This window comes from Manis javanica, chromosome 10 (assembly GCF_040802235.1).
Source record: "Manis javanica isolate MJ-LG chromosome 10, MJ_LKY, whole genome shotgun sequence".
Classification (NCBI taxonomy): domain Eukaryota; kingdom Metazoa; phylum Chordata; class Mammalia; order Pholidota; family Manidae; genus Manis; species Manis javanica.
Window position 1 is genome coordinate 901980 of NC_133165.1, and position 21961 is coordinate 923940.

The following is a 21961-nucleotide window of genomic DNA, read 5'->3' on the forward strand; positions in this document are numbered from 1 at the left end:
GTCAGCAGGCCCAGCGCATCCCCATTTCCCTCTGGGGGCACGTCAGAAGACAGCCCAGCGTGTGTGAGCTGAAGAAGGGGGCACTGCAACCACAGCGATTCACAGTCTGGAGGCTGGGCGTGCAGGGTCAGGGCGCCGGCAGGCTGGTACCCACAGAGGCTGAGGAGGCCATCTGGGCCCCTCCCGCTTCTGGCAGCTGCAGACACCCTGGGCACCCCTGGGCCGGCGGCCACACAGCTGTGGGCCTCCACCTCCACATGGCCGCCTCTGCCCTGCCTCCCCCCAACAAGGACACCTGCTCCGACTTGGGGCCCACAGGTCCAGCCTGGCTCCTCTGGCATGCCCCCAGGGGAGGTGCAGGCACTCAGCAGATGGTCTGGGCCGCCTGACATCCCCTGGCCAAGACCCCCTGCCACCGTTCCATCCAGGAGAGCGAGGGGGGATGGGGCGCCCAGCTGGCCTGGCTGCCCACGGACCACAACTAGGAGCCAGCGGGGTGCAGACCTGTGCCTCAGACAGAAAACACTGACCTAGCCTGCACCTCGCCCACCAAGGCCCCTTGGTTTCGGGCTGCTGACCCAAGTGGCCTTGGCCCCCAGTTGTGACCCCGACAGGGCCCGGAAGAGGGGCACCCCAGGCTCAGAGCCCACTTCCCATCTCTGCCTCGGACTTCAGAGACACAAATTCTGTCCACCCTACAGGCTGTGCCCTCATTCATGCCGTACCCCCTCCATGAGCCAGGACAGGGGCCTCCGGGGAGGCCTGGGCGCTCTCAGAGCGGGTGGCGGGAGTGGCCAGGGGTCCGTGTCTCTGTCAGGCCATCTGTGGATTAGACCAGGCCCTTCACCACCCGTCCCGGGCCCAGGGTACCCCCGCAAACCCCACCCTGTCAATGACCAGGAGTCAGGGGTGCATGAGGGGAACGGCTGAGGTGCACGTGGGCCACCACCCAGGAACACGCAGAAAATGCCGGTGCCTTCCTCCTGCATCACGGAGACCACAGGAGACCTGGGAGACCCTCGTCCCAGCCTCCCAGGGGATCATCACTGCTGGGGCCACTGACTTTCAGCCATGCGCCCTGCAGAGGTGTCAGGGTGTCCAGTCCATCCCCCCTCAAGGCATTAGAACAAAGATTGAGGGGAGAGCATTGGGGATTCTTCCCACTGGACACCACCACCACCCCAATACAGGGCCCTGAGCCCCTCCCCCCAACCAGGCCACTGTCCCAGCACCCTGACCTCACCTGGAGGCCAGCCTGGGGGAGGGGGCTGGCAGGGCCCTGAGCAGAGGACAGCATGACCAAGCAGGCCGGCTGCCACTTGCCAAGTGCTTCTCCAAGCTGCTGCCAGGGTGGGGTTGCCCAGTTCCCGGTGGTGAGATGGGGGCTGTGCCCAACCAGCAGGGCAGGCCTGTCCGTCGGCTCAGAGTGCATTGTGGGGCTGCTGAGCGTCGTGACTGGGCCTGCCTGCCATGCCCCCATGAAGGGGTGCTCAGACCCCGCTGGACAGCAAAGCTGAGGCCTGGCCCAGGGCCAAGGAGGAAAGCAGACCGCAGACAGGGCTGGAGATGAATCTGCCCACGGCTAGACCCCAGGATTCAGGGGACCGGTCCACCTGGGGCAGCATTGACTTTTGGGAGCCTGGGAAGGGGGTTCTGGGGTTCTCTCTCTGCCAGCCCTGCCCCCAACTTTGGCAAAAGACAAGCAGTGGCCGAGGTGGATCGGGGGCTGCTCTGGGATCCCCCCTGGTCATCAGCATCACACATAAGGAAAGCAAAGCTCCCGCAGACCTTGAGACCCTACGGTGTTTAGAAGCACCAGGAGAGGAGAGGCAGGCGGCCGGTGTGTGCACCCCAGAGCAAAGGGGCAGCGGTGAACCCGCCCGACACTCCGGTCTAGCACAGTCATCAGCCATCCCTGCTAATCTGAGCTCCGGGCTCCAGAGCCTCATCAACATCTGCTCCTCCCTCAGCAGAGGGCACACGTGCCCTGGAGCTGGGCACCCCCGCGTCCTCACCCGCCCGCCGGGGAGCACCCGCTGCCTTCTGTGGAAGGTGTGCATCTGCTCCACAGGCCCCTTCTGAGCACAGCCACGAGTTGCTGCTGTGTGTGCAGACGGCGGCGCCCACCTGCCACCCTGCCAGCACCGCACGCCAGGGCGGAGCCCAGACCCACTGCCTGGTTGCTTTCCTCTATCCTGTCCCACTCAGGGCGCCCGTCCCCCCAGCTCTGACCAGGGATCCCAGCCCTAGTTCACGATGTGGGGCTGGCGCACTCCTGTGCCAGCCCGCCTGGAAATTCAAGCGAGGCCCGCGTGACTCGGAGTCACTCCCAGCTGTGTCAAAATTAACCACTGAGGAGAGGACAGAGTAATTGGGCTTCTGTGGCCACTGAGTTAAATACCCACTTGCGAGGAGCAGAAAGAAAAAGTATTTCTCACGCAGCTGGACGGCTGCGGCCCCTTCCCAGCAAGGCTCCATATGCACGGGGGTGGGGACACAGGCATCAATCAAGGCTACATACCTCCCGCCTGACCTTGACGGCTCAGGAGGGTTTGGACTGCGGGCTGGAGCCAGGCTGCCTCGGAGTCATCCCTGGGGTGCTTGACAGGTCCGCCCATCCCCCACATTCCTTCACATCCTGACCAGGATGGAGTCTCACCAGCAGCCCCAGGGGCCGGCCTCTCGCCTGCTGCGCCACAGGAAGGCTCGGGGGCCCTGGCCTCCCTCTGCCAGACGGCTTTGGGTGGCCCTAACGATGCCCACCAGGTCCACAAGCTGGGCCCACCAGCGGGAGGCAGACCCACTCGCCGAGCCCCCAGGCCAGCCTGTGACCCCACCCCCAGTGTTCACAGGCCTCTCCCAGCCTCCCTCCCCAAGCCCCACGGCCCCCTCCAGCTCCCAGCCCCCTCCCGGGGCTCCAGGGGCACGGACGCCGACGCCCTCGGACCGCAGCACACGCCACTCCTCTGCCTGGGCTGCTCCTGTTCCATGCCCACCCCCCGAAGCTCCTCGAGCCCACCAAGCTGGGGTCCCCCAGGCTCCTGGCCAATTCTGCCGCCTGGCCCATTGCAAAGCCATTCTGGAGAGAACGGGGTCTCAGCCAGAACCTTTCCTGGGCAATCCCAAAGCATAAAAGTGACAGGGACACAGCCTGGTATCTCCCAGGCAGGCAAACCCCAGATCGTACTGACATCCCCTCCCACACCCCACCCACCTCCAGGGCCAAGATGGACGTGGACCTGGACTTCTGACCAGGGGTGGGGCTCCCAGTGATCACGCCTTTCTAACCTCTTGTCAGAAGCAGAACCAGGTAGAGACCCAGTAAGCCTTCCTGTTCCTTCTCCATCACCAGCTCCTGCCCATCCACGTGGCCCATCCCAACCTCACCTCCTCCAGGAAGCCCTCCGGAGCAGCCCCACTGTGCTCCATAGGACCCAGGAGGATGACACATCACAGCCTGGCTTTCATTCAACAGCCAGCAGAAGCCCAGGCCTGTGTCCAGAGGCCCCTCTACCAGCTCCTTGAGGAGCAGCCACCCAGATACTGAGCTGGCCCACCCCACCTTCTGCAGGTGCTCAGAGATGGGCCTCTCTGCTGTTGCCCTCCCCAGCTCTCAGGGGCAATGCCCCTCCCAAGGAAGGCCCCACCATGCACCCAACTCAACCGGGGTGACTTGACTTGCACACCTTCTCCGCAGTCCCTGAGTCTGGGGACCCAGTGCTCAGTGTGTGTGCGCCCGGAGGGCGAGGTGGCCGTGGAGGGCTTTCCCCTTCTTCCTCTGTTGGAGGAGATCAGGGTGCTGTCATCCTCAGACTCAGAGCAAGGAGGCTGCCTGCCGGAGGGAGCGGCCAGGGCCCCCCGAGCAGCCACACTGTGCCCCAGCCGGCCCAGAGGGCAAGGTCCCATCTAGGCACAACCCCTCTAGTCCCTGTCCTGAGACTCTAGTGAGGGCAGGATGGCCTTCCCACCCGCCAGCCCCAGGCCCACCCACTGCCTGCTCACCAGCACCTCGTGGGCTCCCCTCAAGTGGCCAGCTTAGGGACTGACCGGGGGGGGGGGTGTCCAGAGAAGTGGCACCAGGAGAAGTGGGGCCCAGGGCTGGAGACACGGTTCTGGGTGTGGTGGCAGCGCCCACAGACTTGGATTCCTGCAGGTACAGAAAGCCCTGAGCACGTGGCAGAGTTCTCGGAGGGGTCAAAGCACAGGCACCAGGAAGGCAGCCACCCCATTCACGTCGGATCGAGGGGGCTGAGGGGCGCAGGGAGGCAGGGGCCTGCCCTTCCCAGACCTTCACCAGGGACCCCCACACCTACCCTGAGCCCCAAGCACTAGCAGCAACCTTGGAGAGGTGCAACCGCCTGGAGCATCAGTTTTTACATGATGCCTGTAACGACTTGGCCTCGTCCAACGTCACATCTTCTGCCTGGTCCTGCCAAACACATGGGCCTGAGAGTCAGGCTGGCTCACCCAGCTCTGCCCTCCACAACCGCATGACCTTGGCATGTCCTCTGGATGCTCCAAGCCCTATGCTGAAGGGCATTCAGTGCCCAGCCCCTGGGAACCACCTCCTGGAGTTGCCCTCATCCCTGAGCCCCCAAGTGCCCCTCAACCACCTTCTAGTACCTAAACACCCTGGCGGGCTACAAGCAGCCTCCAAGGAGACGGCAGCAGGGCCCCCATCCCAGACGCAAGCGCCCCGGGAGACCCCCACCTGGCTTGGGTGCTGGGACGTGGCAGCTGCACTGCAAGCAAATGCCGAGTCAGGAACCCCGGGGGAGGCTGGGCAGAACATAACCCAGCCTCTCGGGCTACAACACACAGATCCCACCCACCTTCCTCTATAAATAAACCCATGTAGGAGACACAGCATCGCCCCGAAGTTCCAGTACAATTATATTTTCAAAAAGCAAACTAAATCAATAAGGACAAGGGCCGTCCTTGGAGGCTCCTTCACTGTGGGTTGGGGTCTCCCTTATGGCAAGGATGGATGGTGCACGCTCCTGTGCTCGGGCACCCACGGGGGGGGGGGCGGGTTCCCAGGAGGTCAGGGCCTTAAGGAAGGCCCCTTCCTATGATTGACTGCCCGAGGAACCCTGACACGGGGCTGGGCTCCAGAGACATCACTGGGACTCTGCCAGCCTGCGGGGAGCGGGAAGCCGCCTCATAGAGTGCGGGTTACCAGAGCCGACCCACATGTCCTACTTCCCTCTCTGAGGTTAGCCCGGCAGCAGGGGAGCCTCTGGGGAGGACAGCGGGTGCTGCCCACCCGACGCCCACCTGCAGGGGGAGAGCACTCCAGAGCTGCAGGATTCCCCTTGGTCCCTGGAAAACCACGGCCACCCACATGTCCAGCCTCACATAAAGCTGCACGGCTCGACTCTGGAATCCGGAGGGCTCTGGGAGACCTGTGCTGAGGCCCTTCAGGCTTCCCCGAGGCGGCCGCTCCCCACCTGTCTGGGTGTGCCAGCTTATTTTAGCTCCCTGAAGCACGGCCTGGCATCTGTCTGAGGTCAGCAACCATCCCCACAGGGCGAGAGGCCCCACGGAGCCCACCCCGCTCGACAGATGCGGGATTTCCACAAGAATGGAGTAAAATTATCCTGGGATCTGAGCTCCCCCACCCTGCTGCCACTCAGAGGGGACAGCTCTCCCCTGGTGGAGAGTACCTTCCTGCTCCTGGGGCCAAGGGCACTCCTCTGCAGCAAGGGAGGCCGGACAGGGGCCCGGCACATGGCCCTGCCATCCCTACCCTCCGGGTCCCTCTAGGTCTCCCACCAGTACAAGGCGCCCTGCCCCCACCTCCCTGTGCCAAGTGACACAACCTTGTCCGACATCTTCAGGGACGCAGCCCACAGGAACCCCCGGAACGCCCCGAACACGGATGAATGCTGGGTCAGGGCGCAGACTCCCCTGCCACAAGGGATGGAGGAGCCAGGCACAGGGGCAATCAGAAGGAAGTGCAGGCCCCACTTGGTGCCCCCCACCCCATCCTGCACATGCTTGGAATGACACAGGGAGAGCTGGTCTTCGTCCTCTGGACAAGGCCCAGTGCCCACCAAACCTGGCCACTCCGCCTTCCTGCCCAGATGTGGTGGCCTGGCTATCTCCAGGCTGGGTTCTGGAAGGAAGAGGCGCCTACAGCCACCCTGCAGGTCAGGAGTCCAGCCCCGACACCGGACGCCCACCCTCGGGACAGGCTGCCCCAGGCAGGCTGCCGGCCACAGCCATGACCTCCTTCACGACCGGAAGGCAAACCTGACTCAGCCGATGTTTGGATTTGAGAAAAAAGAAACACAGATTTCATTACTTTTTTTGGTACAGATTCCTCTTTTGTATTTAATATTTATACAGTTAAACACACAAGGTGGGGGAAATATATACACTCACTGCTCATTTCGCCTCTGCCTGCGCCCTTAACTCCGACAGGCGAAGTTTATCTGCGGGTCCCACCCTGCTCCTCTCAGCCCCCCAGCACCGGGCAGTCTGTCCACCACTCCAATCCCTCCAGGGGACGCGGCAGAAGGGCAAGCAGCTTCAAGGGCCAGTGGGGGGAGACGGTCCTCAAAAGCCACCTGCTGGGCACCCCCAGGCCCGCTACCTGCATCCCATAGCTGCCCCTGCCTCACGCAAGCCCTGCTCCGGAACCTTCTCTGAAAGTCTGCAGCTCCTGCCAGGAGCAGAAAGGAGGCCCCTTCCTCTGGGGCCAGCAAAAGCCCGGGGAGAAGGGACTCCAGAGCACGGTGCCAGCAGCCTCCCTGCCCCCCAACCCCAGCTGCGCATGACTTACATCAGCCCCGGCACAGAGTTCAGCCTGGAGAGGCGAGTTCACAACCAACGTCACCGCCTCTCAGAGGAAAAGGACGGGGAACGCTCGGCTCCCGGCCCCCACGGGTCCCCCGCGGCGCTCCCACGCGCAAGGCACGGGTCAAAAACTTTCCTCCCCCGCCTCTACTCCTTCCGACCTTCCCCTCCCCAGCTAGGGTCCTGCTTCAGCCGCACTGTCCGCGAGCCCGGAGGAGAGAATCCCCGTCCTGGCCGCCACCCGGGGGGCGCACTCCAGCCGGGGAGTTCCGACCTCCCTCCCCTCCTCTGCCCGCCGCTCTCCCCTCCAGGCCCGCGCGGTGGCCTCACCGCATCTCTTCCACGCTCTCCCGTCCCGAGCGGGCCGGGACCCCGCTGCCCCCCAAAACGCGGCTCCGGTCCACCTCTCTGAGAGGAGCGCTGCCCTCGCGTCCCCCGCGCGCCGGGCCGGCACCGGGTCCAACGAGCCTGGGCATGCGGGAGCCTCCTCGAGGGGATCCCACGCCCCGGACCCTAGCAACCTGGCAAGGATATGGGTTACAGACCAGCCGGAGACACCAGCTGCGCGGCCGCGTGGTCTGCCCGAGGCAGAAGAAGACGGTGGCCGCCAGCGCCGGGTACGGGACGGGCTGCTCCTCGTCGGCGCCCAGCTCCGCGCCGCGCTCGGCCGCCGGGCTCTCGGGGAGCGACGCGCTGGGCCCGGACCCCTGCTCCGTCGCTCGCCCCGGCGCCCCAGGGCTCTCCGGGGCCGCCCCCGCCGCCGCCGCTGCAGGGCCGGGGGCCGGCGCGCCCAGGGCCACTTGGACCTCGTCGGCCGCCAGCGCGCCCTCGGTCATGGTGGCGGCGGGCAGCACCTGCGGGGGACAGGCGGTGACCGGGACTCGGAACGACACACCCCGCCCGTCGCGGGCGCCGCCGAGCTGCGGGAACAGCCGCGGCCGCCACGATGTCTTTGTCTTTCCTTATTAGAGACACACGCGCCCCCCGCCCCCGCCCGCCCCCTCCCTCCGCGAGGGCTGGGCGGCCCATCCCCCACCGCCGGGGCGGAGGCGGGGGCCCGAGGGGCTCCCCGCTGGCTCCGCTAAGTTGAAGAGGGTCCCGGCGCGCAGTGGAGCGCGCGTCCCCGCCGCGTCTCACCTCGCTCCGGCGGCCGGCAGCGTCCCCGCGGGCATCGCCCGGGCGGCGCGGTCACCGCGGCCCCGGCACGGCGCTCGGCCCCGGCTGGAGCGCGCCGCCCCCGGCCCGCCGGCTCCGGCTCCCACGACCGCTCCGGCTGCGGCTCCGGCTGGCCCGGCGGCAGCGGCGGCGGCGGCAGCGCGGAGGGGGGCCGCTGGGAGCACACGCCGGGGTCGGAGGGCGCGGGGGGCGCGGGCCGGGGGCGCGGGGCGGCGAGCAAGCGAAGAGCGTGTCCGCGCGCGGCGCAGGAAACTTCGGAGTGAGCCGCGGGCGGGGCTGGGGGCTGTGGCCGGGGGCGGGGCCGGGGGCGGGGCCGGGCGAGGGGCGTGGGGAGGGAGGGGCCGCCCCAGCTCCGGGGCGCGCGCGCTGGCGACCCCTCCCCCACGGCGAAGGGCGCCCGAGGGTCCCCAGGGTCCGCAAGGGCGACGCCGGACCCCGCCGCTCCCGGTCGCTCCCCGCCCTTTCCCGCCGCACCCCCGGAACCCCCGCCGCGCGAGGCGCCAGGGGGCGCTCGCGAGGAGGCTCGGCGGGGGGCGGAGGGCGGGGGGCGGTGCCCACGAGCTCCCCGCCTCCCGCTGCGGGGGCGGCCTGAGCGGCGGAGGCGGGCCTAATCCTCCCCCTCCCCGCCGCGGCGCGCTGCCCGCTCCCCACCCCCTCCGCGGCGCGGGCCAGGGTCGCCAACGGGGCGGGGGCGGGCACGCGTGGGCGGCTGAGGCCGCGAGGCCGCATATCCCTCCCCCGCGCGTGTGTGTCCTGGGTGTGACCGCGCGCGTGTGATGTGCGGCTGTGTGCATGGGTGGGATGCTGGGTGCGCCTACATCCGCAGGTTCCCGGTACACCGCGCGCACGCACACACACGGCACCTTCGTCGAGCTTGTCCGGCTCCCAGCCCCTACTGGGCGGAGATCTGTGGGATCCTGGGGCAGGGGCAGGCCCTACTGTAGCCCCCGACTCACTCTATAAGCACAGTGGTCAGATTCCTGGAGGCAGGTCAGTGAAGCTCCTCGGCTCCAGGGGTCCCTTCACGGAGGAGTACAGACGGGCGCACTCCCTTAACGGGCCAGCTGGAACCTCAGGGCCGGTACCAGGCTGAGAAGCCCGCAGAAGGACCTCCCACCTGGACCCCCCAGCTGCTCACTGCAGGGATGGGCGGGCGTGTCCCAGTGAGGGGCCTGGGGCCCAGTTCCGGACTCCAGTCCACCCCTGTCCCCCCATGGCCCTGAGACTCCCAGGCTCTGCCCGCTTTTCACTTCCCCAGGACCACCAGTCTGCTGTGTGTGGAATTGGCCCTGGGTGCACACCTTCCCCACAGCCCAGCCAGCCCGGGAGGGCTCTCCCTGGCTCCTGCCACCCGACCTCAGGGTGCAGGAGAGCCCACCCCTCCTGTGGACAAAGCAGGTTGGCTGGCCCTCAGTTGGCCCCAGGGGCCTGAGGCCTCTCCAGCTGCTGGTCTGGGCAGGGGCTAGGGCCCTCTTGGGGACCCCAGGACCCGGAAGGGCTCTGGCAAGGTCACTGCCGGCGGGGGCTTCCCCACCTGCACTGGCTCTGGAAGAGAGCTGTAGGAGGCAATCGCCGTATGGCACCTGGAAGGGAAGGCCCGTAGGTAGCAGCCCGGGAAGGGCCCACACTCAGGGCAGAGGAAGGTGGTGTAGGGCCTGCAGGGCAGCTCTTGCAGGTCCTGGGTGGTGTCCGGTGCGGGCCACTCACCGCTCAGCACCACCTCCTCTTGTATATGTGAACTTCTCAAGAAAAGGAAAACATTTATTCTATTTTAATGTTCTACTTAATGGTAGAGGGCCATGGCCAGTAATTAAGGCCCTCAAAGAGCAATTTGGTTCCCAGCCAATGAGAGGAAAAAGCAAGGAGAGCCCAGGGTCTAGAACTCAGCCCTGCAGAGAAGCGTACAGGACCAGCAGCCACAGAGGGCACAGCGGGATCCTGGGCAGGGGCTCCCTGGACCCCCTGATCCTTTTCACACTCATTGTTGGAGTGAAGCTCAAGACTGATTTTACCTGGGGGCTGTTAGTGATTTGCTGGACAGAAACTACTGGGAGGTTGACAGTGTGCCAGGCCCTGGATAGAACTGGGGGCGCAGCAGCGGTGACTAGGGCAGGCCCTGTCCTTGCTCCCTGGAGCTTCATTTCAGCAGGGAGGCAGCCACAGACATCGTAGATAGAGGAAGAAAAGATGTACAAACTGTGTCGTGACTTGGAGAGCCAAGACGGGGGTCCTATATACCCTCCATGAAGACAAGAAGCAGCTACAGAGTATTAGGGGTTCTTCCAGCAGGCTGTGCAAAGGCCCTGTGGCAGGCAGAAGAGGGCTGAGGATTGGGAAGAACCAGAGCCTACAGCATTTGGGCAGTAGGCCTGCCAGTAGAGTGCTGAGGGGGAAGGGCAGGGGGGTCCTCCAGGCAAACCCCCTGGGGGAGGCAGGCTGTGTGTCCTTCTGAATGCCGCTGGCTGACTTTGCTTTCTCTGTCATGCTGTCTTAGAGACGTCTCCACCAGGGGCAGGAACATGGATTTTTAAATAGACATTATTTTTTAAAGACAGCATCTGTAACCTGACAAAGCCTATTGCCTTCAGGCATCCCATGGCCCATTTACAGACTGGGGGGCAGCCACACAGACACCAGGGTGGGGGCTGGGGGGGTGCATTTTCCACCTCAAGGTCTGGGAAGGAGTCCTCCTCCCTCCATCTGGGAACCTGCCGAGATTGTCTCGGAAGGGCTCTGCGCCCCCTGGGCTCACTGACTTGCGTGCGTGGCACCTGATGGGTGGGCATGGGGTGTGCTCCCACGCGGGTAGCCTCGGCCTCCAGGAGGGAAATGAACAGCAGATGATACATTGATACGAGATTAGAAGGTAGCGTTAAAGACAATGAAACAGTGATACATTCACATTGCTAGAAAGGAATGTTAAAGAGAGACGAAGCATAGGACGATTTGAAAATTGGCATTAAAATTGTTTAATTAAGCTGTACAGGGTGTTCAGATGTATTTTCTTTTAAATTTTCCAGGCCTCTGGAAAATTTGCTTTGCTTTGTGATATTTCGTGTTTTTTTTTTTTTTTTATGGCAAAGCATTTTCTTGACAAAGATCTGGCGGGGTGGGGACACACGCCCATCAGTTTAGCCAGCAGGAAGCAGAAACAAGCCCCCTAGGAGCAGCACGCGGACCCTGGGGCGTGTGGCTGAGGCCCTGTGGGTCAGGCTACCTTGAGGGTCCCCTGCCTTGGCAGGGGGGCCACTTCCATCAGGATCTGTGGGCACCTGCCGGAGCCCGGGCCTGGAGGCATCTCCATCACCAAGTACAGTCACCACACTGCTGTGTCCCAGGCACTCCTGTCCACCCCGGGGCTGGCCAGAGCCCACACAGGCCTCACTCCGTCATCCCTCAGGGCTGCAGACCCACCAGCCGCGTGGTCCCTCTGGTCCAGCCCTGGCCACATGGAGCCCACCCTAGCAGCTCCTGCCCAGACTGTGTTTAGCTGGCACTGCCCACCCACAGCCCTGCCTCCCCATGTGTTTTCAGGCAGGACGGTGGCTTCCTCTGATGTTTGTCACATTCCTGCCCCAGGTGGGAAGACAGGAGATGCCCAGCAAATTTGGGAGAAGACTGCAAGAGGGGACACGTGTCACTGACAGGTGAGGGTGTCTGGCTACAGTCCTAAGTCTGCAGCCTCGCAGTGCCAGCGGCTGGGAGTGGAGGCCGGGCCTGGGTCAACTGCTGCACAGCACGGGTCCAAGCCCCAAGCCCCTGGGGAGCTAGCAGGGGGCTCGGGTCCTGGGCTTGCTGTGGGCGGCCGCTCCGTCTCGGCCCCTCTGAGCCACTCACGCCCCTTGGACTTGGGGATCAGGCTCTACAGGGAAGGGCCCTTAGGGCAGGCAGCAGGGCCGTGCATCAGGCCTGTACTCCTGCCCAGCCAGGCCGCCCCCAGGACAGATGCTTCATTCGGCCCCGTGCGTGTCTGATATCACCCAGCCCAAGGGCCAGCCAAAATTTGGGGCTGCCCTGCCTGGACAGCAAGCTGGACAGTGAGCCTCTGATGATACGTCTTCCCCAGCTGTCCGTGCAGCGTGTCTGCTCTGCCCTGCCAGCCTCCCAGATAGGCTGCCCTGCATCCCCACCCCACCCCACCTTGGCCCCAACACCCTGCCTCCTGGGTCCCCTCAGGGCTGTGCTGGGTGGCACCGGGGACAAGAAAAGGTGGTGCCTGGGCCTCAGGCCTCCTTCCAGTTCCCAGCTGGGAACAGAAACCATCCACTCTGCTCACTGAAGCCTCAGGGTGGGGCTGCCAGATAAGCAGACAGAAATATAGACTGCCTATTAATTTGGAATTTCAGGGAAATAATGAACAATTTTTAGTATAAGTGTAACCCATGCACTATTTGGGACATACTTATACTAAAAAACATTTTTTTATATCTGAAATTTTGAGTTGACCAGGGGTCCTACATTTTTATCTGGAAGGAGGTGAGGCACAGCAGGTCTTTGAGGGTCTTGGGATGAGGGAGTGTCTGGGCCCCACCCAAGTCAGGTGCCCCCTGCAAGGCTCTGGGGTGCTCACCCCAGGAGTCAGGGCATTCTGAAAGAGCAGACACCCAGGGACAGGGTGCTGAACTGGGGGAGTGGAGGCACTCCAGTGCCTGAGTGGCCAGCACTGTGTGAGCCGGCCTGTGCCCGCCTCCTCACCCACTGGAGGCTCAGTGCTTCGGGCTCCACCCCAGGCCTGCCAGCTCGGGTCACTTGGGGTCACTGTGGGGAACGTGGGGGCTCTGTGGGGTGTGGCTTTGGCAGTGCCCCTTTGAGGTCCTGGACTCCCAAAGCAGGAAGCATGGAAGCTTCCAGGACTTCATTTTGCAGCTGCGCAGCTCCGTGGAGCTTTGGACCAAAGGCCCTCAAGGGTGGAGCGAGTGGGTGTCCTTTGCTAGTGCCTGGCATACAGCGGGTGCTAAATAAATGTGCTGGCTGGATGGCTGAAGGGGCTTCTGCTGGCCCCTGAAGGAACCTGGGGAACACCATGCACCCAAGCTGTGCCGGGCGGGTGACCCTGTCACCATGGGGTGGGGGTCTCAGAGACAGGCAGCTGGTGGGCACCCCAACTCCCAGAATAGTCATAGCATTTCAGTATCAGCTAGAGTCTTAGCAACAATAATCTTTGTTTCAATATCAGACAATTAAACCTGTAACAGCGCTGAGTGCAGAATCATTCCATTTTATTGCAGCAGGGCTAGAAACACCGTTTTCTGCCGGTGTCTAGACATCTCCGCCGTCACTTTATGTGGGACTTGCTCCTTCTCGCCCTCCCGGTCACCTTCGCTGCCATTCCAGTGGGCTGAGCTCCGGGAGCGTGAGGGGGTGGGGACATGGCGGCTCGGCCAGCCGGCTTAGGGGAGCCTGGGGGGCCCTTCCCTGCCCAGGACGTGTGTGGAGGGACACAGACCAGTGCAGGAGCGCGGCCGACCAAGAGATCCACAGCATATCCCAAGTGCTGAGCCGTCCCAGTGGCACCACGCTGGGGCGAGGGACATGCGGGCTCAGGCCCGGCGCCTCCTGGAGATGGTTTCATGAGAACAGGGCCACGAAGAGCTCTTCAGTTTCCTCAGGCAGAGGTGAGGCCCCGGGGTCGGGTGGGACCCCGCGCCACCTGGAGGCCGTGGGACAGAGAGCTTAGGCCCTTTCTTGGGCTCTGCAAGCACACAGCCAGGGTTCAAATCCCAGCTCCGGCGCACTCACTGGCTGTGTGGCCTTGGACAAGTGTCTTGACCTCTCTGAACTTAAATTTCCTCCTCTGGGAAGTCAAACTTGCATCAGATGATATAGAGCTAACTGTTCCTCCCAGAGGGTTAAGCATAGTCAACCATACCACCAGCAGCCCTCTGCCCCCTGCCCCAAGTATGTTCCCGAAAGAGTGAAGCACCCACACAGTCACAGGAGCAGGATTCGCGACAGCCAAAAGATGTGCACACCCCACTGCCCGGAAGACAGATGGGCACTGGACATGGCCTGTTCCACGCCCCGGAGTACTGCTCTGCCACGGGAAGGAGCAGTGCCGACCGCCGCGACGTGGCTGGACCTGGAAACCGCAATGCTTCATGACAGAAGCTGGGCGTGGAAGGCCACGATTCCACTTATGTGAAACGTGCAGACAGGGTAAGTCCACAGACAGCATGGAGGAAGGCTATGGGGGGTCCTTTGGGTGATGAAAACATCCTAAAATTGACTGAGGTGACAGCCCCCGGGGCTGTGAGCTCCGAATGAAGCATGTGGGTCGTCATCTCCCCACAGGGCCGTGGAGGCGGCGTGAGGTGAAGAAGTCCTGCATGGTGGATGTTTTAACACCCGAGACCCTGTGGGGGCCAAGGCAGGATCTTCTGCTCTGGACGGGTGGGCACCAGGGAAGGAGAGCCATCTCTGGGCTCCTAGGCCCCAGGACCCTAGGGCTGCCTTACAGCGTCCGGCCAGCAGGAGCTCATACCGTCTGGGAAGCAGGGACCTTGGGATGTGGTCGCACTGGCCTCTTCTGATCCCTCCCCGCCTCCACCCCACGCAGAACTCTGGAGCTCATGAACCCACAGGTGGCCAAGGAGGACAGAGCCAGGGGACAGGAGCTGGTCCAGGGCCTCTCCAGGAGGTGGCACTGGCTGGTTGGTGACATCTGGTCACAGAGGGGCGGGTATCCCGGGCAAGTCTCCATGGGGAGCCAAGGGCTGCCCTGGGTGCTGAGGTGGCCCCCACTTTACACAGCATTGCAGGGGACCCAAGTGGGTGACCCCAGCAAAGGTGGGTCGCCACCAGATGCAGGGCGCAGGGCAGCAGAGACTGTGGGGGCCCAGCTAGGACTCAAGGCCACCCCTGCTTCTGGGCTCCTCTGGTATGTTCACCAGGGGCACATTTTTTTATTTTCACAGTTAAATAGGTTACAGGGTCAACTGCTACATATTTGAACAGCCCCTCCCAGCTGTGATGAAGGTCAGGAGCCTCCCCCACTGCAGCGTCAAGCAGATGTGGCACCACCGGGGCCTGGCAGAGGCTGAGGCTCCAAAGGCATTTCCATAATTTATTGTAAATCATCCCAGCTTTGTTTAACATTCTGCTAATTCCACTTAGTACTGGCTTCCCCAGCGTCACTGGCCAGTGTCACTGGCATTTTTCAGGGAGGAGGGACTGGCCCAATGGTGGGGGGCACTGCCGTGATACCAGGGCGGCCAGCCTGCCAGGCACTCCATCCCTGCCCTGCTCCGGGACACCTGCTCCCTGGAAATAATTTCAGGTGGCCCGGGGGCTCTCTGACTTCTGACCAGTGGCATCGGGCCCCAAGGGCTTTGAGGGGGACGCACTGGGCAAACACAGGGACATCGCATGGCCACTGGGGCTATGGACAGCCCCTCACACGGCAGGGTCAGAGCACATCAAGCTGGGAAAACTCGAGCAGCATTTGCAGGAAAGGCCCATCCCTTCCATTCCTGCCCCCAAGAGGGGTGGGAGAGGCACCGCCCTGGGGCCAGCCTCCCTGCCGGGAACAGCCTAACCCTGCCGAAGCCTGGCATTGTCTGGGTGCGGGCGGGGGTCTTCAGGGTCGAGGGAGGCCCACGCACCTCGCGTTCACCAACAGCCAACCTGTTCCCGAAAAAATTGTGTCCTTGGAGCATAAGCAAGTCCATGGGCAGCAGCCAGAAAGGTCCCAGTGGAGAGTGGAGAGTTCCAGAACATCCCCATTTCCAGGTGGTGGGGCTGCACAGGCCCTGCCAGGCTTCTAGCTGAGCCCTGAAAGGTGCCTGCATGCTCCTCGCTCGCTTTGCTCCATGTCCAGGGACCCTGCCCTTGTGGGACTAGTCGGGAAGCCTAGCAGACATGGGCAGAGAGCGCCAGGGAGTCACAGCCAGGCGGCAGAAAGCAGCGAAGGTGCTGGACCAGCAGCCTGTGCCCCCAGTTCCTGATGGACCCTGCATTCTCTGAAGGTATGGTGGCATGGTAGGTGCCACACCAGTCCCCACTGTGGCCTCAAAAGCCTTAACATCACCACCTCACTCAGGGGTATCAAGGCTCAGAGAGTGTGAGGCTGTGCCAGGCCCTGCGGGCACCGGGGGATGTCACCCACCATGGGAGGACACCCATGCCATGGGCTAGGGTGCAAGGTGCATGCATCATCTTGAAGTCAGATGGCCGAGAGGCAAGGCCCCGAAAGGTTCTAGCCTCGGGCACTGTTTCCCAGCCATGTGGCAAGACTGTCCATGGAGCAGGGAGACACGGCCACCAGTCATGGGAGCTGTCCCCTCTGCCCCGCACGTGGGCTGTCCTCATAGAGCCTCCACTCGGAACTGGCCAGCAGCCGTGCTGACCTCTGAGGGTGCCCAGCCTGCCCAGCCATTCTGAGTGTCTCCCCCACAGGGTCTGTGGCCAGCGGCAATATCTTGTTCCCACTGGAAATGGGCACCCCAGGGAGCCGTCCCCACTGCCAGTGAAGCCAGCACCAGTGTTCAATCACCAATACTCTAGTATAATTAGTGTGTCAGGCCTTGAAGTGATGGCTCAGAGGCTGGGGGTTGGGGAGAGACCCCTGGGAGGCTGGCCTGGGTGAGGGTTCAGAGTGAGGTGGGGCCCAGGACTGAGGTCCAAACAGGCGTGTTCTCCCCCTCCATGTACGCGGACCTTGGTGAGGGGCCGAGCAGGGTGTGGGGCTGAGTCTGGCTGGAGCAGGCCATTTGCTGAGATGGGGAGCACTGGAGCAGACAGCGTGGTGAGGGGACGAGGCAGCCTGGTGGCTTAGTGAGCCCGAGCACCCACCATGTGACAGTAGGCGCACGTTAGGGTGGCTTCCCTGGGAAGACCCGGCCAAGAGCCGCTTTTGCTTCTGGGCAGCTGGGTCTCTGGGCAGCGGGGCTCAGCCCTGCTGGGGAACCTCCATCAGCACCTGAGTGCTAGGGGCTCCTGATGGCCACGTGTTGCCTGCCCAGCCAGAGCTTCCCTGGGCTCCTTGTCTGCCTGTTTCTTGGGCACCTGCCATGCTCTAGGTGTGACTTAGCCACCTCAATGCACAGACTCTATGCCCAGGGCAGGTGCTCGACCCCACCCTCCTTCCCAACACAGCTGGGCAACACCAGCCCTGCAGCGCATGGAGCCCTCTGTGTCGGGTCCCCCCACCTGCCTGGGTGGCGGCTCTGAGCTGGGCCTGACAGATGCAGTTGTGATTCCCCTGCACCTTCAGACAACAAGGGGCACACCGAGGCTTTCTCTTCCCACTTTTTATTAGTTATCACCTTCTAACTGTCCGAAAAGGTGAGGGCAAAAGAAAACAGAACTGAATTTTTGCCTCAGTAACAAGTGTGTGTCTGGCAGTGGCTGTGATAAGGCGGACATTTGTCCTCCGGCTGGCACAGCCCCTCAGCAGCCCACTGCTGCCTGGGGTACACGGGCCTCATTTATCTTGTCCACATCTCTGCCTGCTGCCCACGGGGCATTTGGCACTTCCCTTGGTGAATCAATCAAACCCAGACCACCACAGAGCCACGAGCCGGTAGTCCCTAGAGGATTGATGGGTGTTCGATCCTCACAAAGGGCGTGAGAAGCATCGGAAAGTCTTACTTCCCCAAACAGCCCCTCAGTAAAGTCCCACCATCGGCACATCCCTTTGGGTTAAATGTCGTCCTCCTTGGGCTCCTTCAAAGTCCTTCTGGTAGGGGCTGTGTACTGAGCGGTAGCAACCATTGACATTTTAGTATGAATTAATGTCTTAAGCCCTTTCCCAATTACCAACAGAAAAGGGAGAGAGTTTGGGTGACAAAGGTGGGAAAGGGTATCACAAGGCTGCCGGGCGAGCACGGGGAGCCAGGGTGGGGGTAGAGAGCCGGGGTGGGGTTGAGGATGTGGGCCTGTGACTGCGGATCTGAGGTGCCCCGGCCCCAGGGGAGACCTGCCTCAGCTGGGAGGCAGGTCTGTTTCGGGGGTGCAGAGTTGGGTCTGGTAGAGACAGGTGGGATTGGGCCTCCTGGGATGCCTTCATGGGGTGAGGGCTTGGCGGCAGGGGTCCCAGGGCAGGGAGCTCCTGGGAGACCTTACACAGTAAAGCGAAAGTCCACCTGAGCCGAGTGCAGCCCATGGCCCAGGTCTCGCGGAGGTAAAGCCCTGCACATCAGGGGTGGTGCTGGATGTAGCTGGGGACCGGGCCTGGGGTGGAGCTTTGGGCTGGTGCTGGGTCCCTCTCTGGCCCTCAAGGCCCCTGAGCAAACCCTCTGCCTCCACAGGGCCCTTAGGAAACAGGGCCCTCGACACAGGAGGTCCCCGGCCAGCCCAGGAGGGCCAGTGCAGGGCCCAGGGGACAATGATAGCCCCCCAACCTCCTCCACCCAGATACCTCCTCACCTGCCCCTCTCTGGCCAGGGAGCAGCTGCAGGACACACGGGCATTTCTGCCCAGCAGATGCCAACATTTTAATTTTCCTGGATTCATGGCTTCTTCTGTGACTTCATTACTGAGATGAGGATGGATCCCGTCCCCGTCAGGTTCCACATGGGACACGCAGCCAGCCCTACCGATAAACACCAATGCTGTTTATTCCTGTGCAGAGTGGCAGGAGGGTCCCCGGCCTTCTACAGGCCTCAGGCCAGCAGGGCCCGGGGGTGCTGGTCACCCTGATAAGGTAGCCACCCCTGGGGCCAGATGTCCCATGGGGGACACAAAGCAGGGAACTTCGGGGACCTGCTCAGGGTGTCTGTGAAAACCCTTAGTGAGCGTGTCCCTGGTGGAGAAGGACTGGCAGCCCCTCCCCTGTCAGAAACAAGACAAGACCGCCCTCGCCGCTGTTTCTGTTCAACACTGTCCCGAGTCCCAGCAGGGCTATTAGTCAAGAAAATGCAAACAAGTCTGAAAGTTTGGGAAGAAAAAATAAAATTGTTTTCATGCACAGACATCACAGTTGTGCAGAAAATCTTACGGAAGCTACCAGAGTGGCTTTCTGTTGGCAGCTTGAAATGGGTCACAAACTGGCAAGTGGTACAAATACGGGCTTAGTCCGAGTGAAGATCTGCAGCAGAGGCAGGGTCACAGCACAGACACGGGGACCAGGACCAGGAGCTGAGCCCAGAGGAAGTCCAGGTCCAAGGAAGGACCCACAGAGGCGGCTACCACTACAAAGGTGCTGCTGCTCCTGTCCAAGGCGCCAGAGACGCACCCCGCAGACGCAGAAGGCCCTGCAGAGGTCTGGCCAGTCCCCGCGCACCCCTGATGCGGGAGGCTCATGGAGCATGGGGACCCGACCCCATCTGACGGCTGCCAAACCCCCTTCCCACCCAGGTCCCATAGACGGCCCTGGAACCAAAACTTTTTGTTCCCCCAAAGGCGGGAGAAGGCTGAGGAGGAGGAGATGCAGAAGGCATCGCTACACTTTCCTGGGCACGTCCCACCCCAGAGTCCCACACCGCGGGAGGAGTCCGGGCGAAGGTCCGCAGCAGGGGCGGGGTCAGCAGCACAGACGCGGGGACCAGGACCAGGACCAGGAGCTGAACATTCACCAGCCTGTCACTGTACCCCACCAATCCCCAGAGTGCCCACATGAGTTTATTTTAGCCTGAAGCTGAAATTCCCACTCTAAACAGTGCAGGTCCCCCTGAGCACTATACCACCCGCTGCCCAGGTAGCGGCGGAGCTGAGCTTTCACCTCTAAGCAGGTACATTCCCTGCTTAAGAACACATGGCAACTTGCTCACTGCGCATCTGCCCACTTGACACTGAAGGTTTAAACCCGCAGGAAGATGGTGCACTGCCCATAGTTTAAAACCCCAGTAAGTCATGGAGATGTTTACAGGGGACCTGGAAACAACATGGAATGTGGGTTCACTTGGCTCAAAGGCTACCTCAGCGCAGGTCACAGTCAGCATATGGGAGCTCGGGCACCCAGTGCTCTAAGGTGACAGGGCCATTTGACACCCGACAAGTCTCAGGGCCACAGCTTAGTTACTGAGCACCATGATCGATACACATTGTGCAGTCATCACGGAGAAACCCAGACAAACGAACCTTGGGGTACAGTGTTCGGGGTACAGTGTTCATCCCGAAAGGAGAGCCCCACACAGAAACACGGGAGCCGGCAGAGGACACACACGGGGGTTTCCTTTGCACACCCTCTGTCGGTGCGAACCAGTCTGCAGTGAAGGAGCGTCACGGGCGCTGCCCTGGAGCTGGGTGACTGCTGTCGTGGCTTCCCGGGTGCCGCCCAGGGCAGTTAGCTGCTCGCCGACTGTACCCCACCCCAGCCGCTGAGAACACACCTGCTCAGACACAGGCACCCACATTCGCAGCCACACTTCCTGGACACCCCCTCCTCCTCCCCATGGGGCCGGCCGGAGCGCCCAGGCTGCTGGTGGGGCCGGGAACCGCCAGAGCAGCACAGCGAGTCCCTGGCGATGTCTTCCTTTCGGACCACACACATCTCTCCTGTGAGCTCTCTGGCCTTTCCCTTCCTGGTTTGAATCTTTGCCTGTGGGCAGAGAGATTGAGCCTCAGCCCTGAGGAGGCAGTGAACGGCCTGGGCCTGGGCCAGGACCTTGTAAAGTCCCAGAACCTGGACCCGGAGCTCCAGAGCCGCGACTGTCGGGGGCCCTCCAGGCCAGGCCCTGCCGCCTCCAGGAAGTGCTCTTGGGACAGAGGCTGTGAGTTGGGATATTTTTAGCGCCTCGAGCCATCAGACAGTCCCTCCCTGCAGGCCCCATCTGCCCAGCCTGGTGCTTCCCACGGCAAGGCTGGAGGGGTGCAGCCCCCCACAAGGCCTCCAACCCCAGAGGACAGGGCCCAGCCCGAAGGCCAGCGGGCTTCCTTCTCAAGTGCAGTGCTGCAGAGAGGGGTGGGGCAGGGGCCTGGAGGCCTCCTGACTGGGGCAGACCCTCAGTGTGCCTGGGCTGCGGCATGCCCACCGGCCTCTGCCCGTGCCTGCCTGTGCCCCCACATTTACTCTCCTGTCAGGACGCTGTCGCGGGATGGAGGACCTACCTGGACGGTCCAGCATGGTTTCATCTCTAGATGCTTAATAACATCTGCAAAAAGCCTTTTCCAAATGAGGTCCTGCTCACAAGCTGTGGGGATCAGGATGCGGACATGTCTTTTGGGGGGCCCCATGTGGGCTCCCCACAGCCCCAGGGGCATTCTTTCTGAGGCCCCTGCCCACAGGCAGCCTATGGCCTGACAGCTGAGAGACCCCCTGGTTCTGCTGTCCTGGCCACTCACCGCAGACCTGGCCACCCCCCATGCTGGTGGAGCCTGGGCTGCAGCTGGGAGGCCAGGAGCAGGGCAGGTGTCCCGGGCCCCCGCTGAGGCATGGCTCTCCCTGTCGGCAGTGTCCTTGTGCCTTACTGAGCAGCTGCCTGGTGAGTGACCTCCTTCTGTCACGGGCGTCTTCTCCTCTCTCATTTTCCCTCAGCTGGAAGGTACACGGTTTAACAGCCCCATTGGGACGAGGACACTGCTCGCCCGGGGTCCCCAGAGCTCACGCCGACCATCAGGGTGCCGGGCTGATGCTTGAAGCTGTGGACTCTTTGTCCCCGGGTGTCCTCAGTGGGAGTCTGGCTCACCGGGGCTCAGGGCTCTGCAGGAACACAGGACATACACAGGAGGTCCAGGGTGGCGCCTTGACCAGATGAGGCTCAAGGGACAATCCACAGGGCACCTCCTAGAGGGTCTGGGTGAGCGACCGCCCTTACGGTGGGGGCGCAGCTGCACTCACCACAAGACAAGGGAAATCACAGCAAAGACTGTACGTGTCTCAAGCTGCTCACGCTGCTGTGACCAAGTGCCGCGGACTAGGGGGCTTACAAACAGCAGACATCTCTTTCTCCCAGTCCTGGAGGCTGGGCATCCAAGATTGGGGTGCCATCGTGGTTGGCGTCTGATGGGGACCCCCTCCCGGGGTGCAGACAGCCAACTTGCCTGTGTCTGCATGTGGTGGAGGTGCCAGGGCGCTCTGCGGGGTCTCTTATGAGGACACCGATCC

General features: G+C 62.7%; 1 protein-coding gene and 1 long non-coding RNA gene across 5 annotated transcripts in view; both read right to left on the bottom strand.

The window, feature by feature from the left end:
- Positions 1–8126, bottom strand: part of CACNA1H (calcium voltage-gated channel subunit alpha1 H) — a 61257-nt gene extending 53131 nt beyond the window's left edge. For 2 of the 4 annotated variants that reach the window (XM_037005672.2, XM_073214414.1), the window contains exons 1-2: positions 7939–8126; positions 7336–7655 (exon numbers count right to left, since the gene is read on the bottom strand). In XM_037005672.2, coding sequence (XP_036861567.2) covers positions 7336–7637 — 302 coding nt within the window. In that variant the 5' untranslated portion in view covers positions 7638–7655; positions 7939–8126. The remainder of the gene's footprint in view (positions 1–7335; positions 7656–7938) is intronic. The other 2 variants (XM_037005674.2, XM_037005673.2) reach the window with 1 other exon arrangement.
- A 9171-nt stretch (positions 8127–17297) lies between these two features.
- LOC140843707 (uncharacterized) lies at positions 17298–21961 on the bottom strand. Its single transcript, XR_012121706.1, has 5 exons — positions 21325–21961; positions 20965–21047; positions 20247–20455; positions 18343–18508; positions 17298–17670 (listed from the first exon to the last, which is right to left on the bottom strand). It is a non-coding gene; the product is annotated as an uncharacterized lncRNA (long non-coding RNA).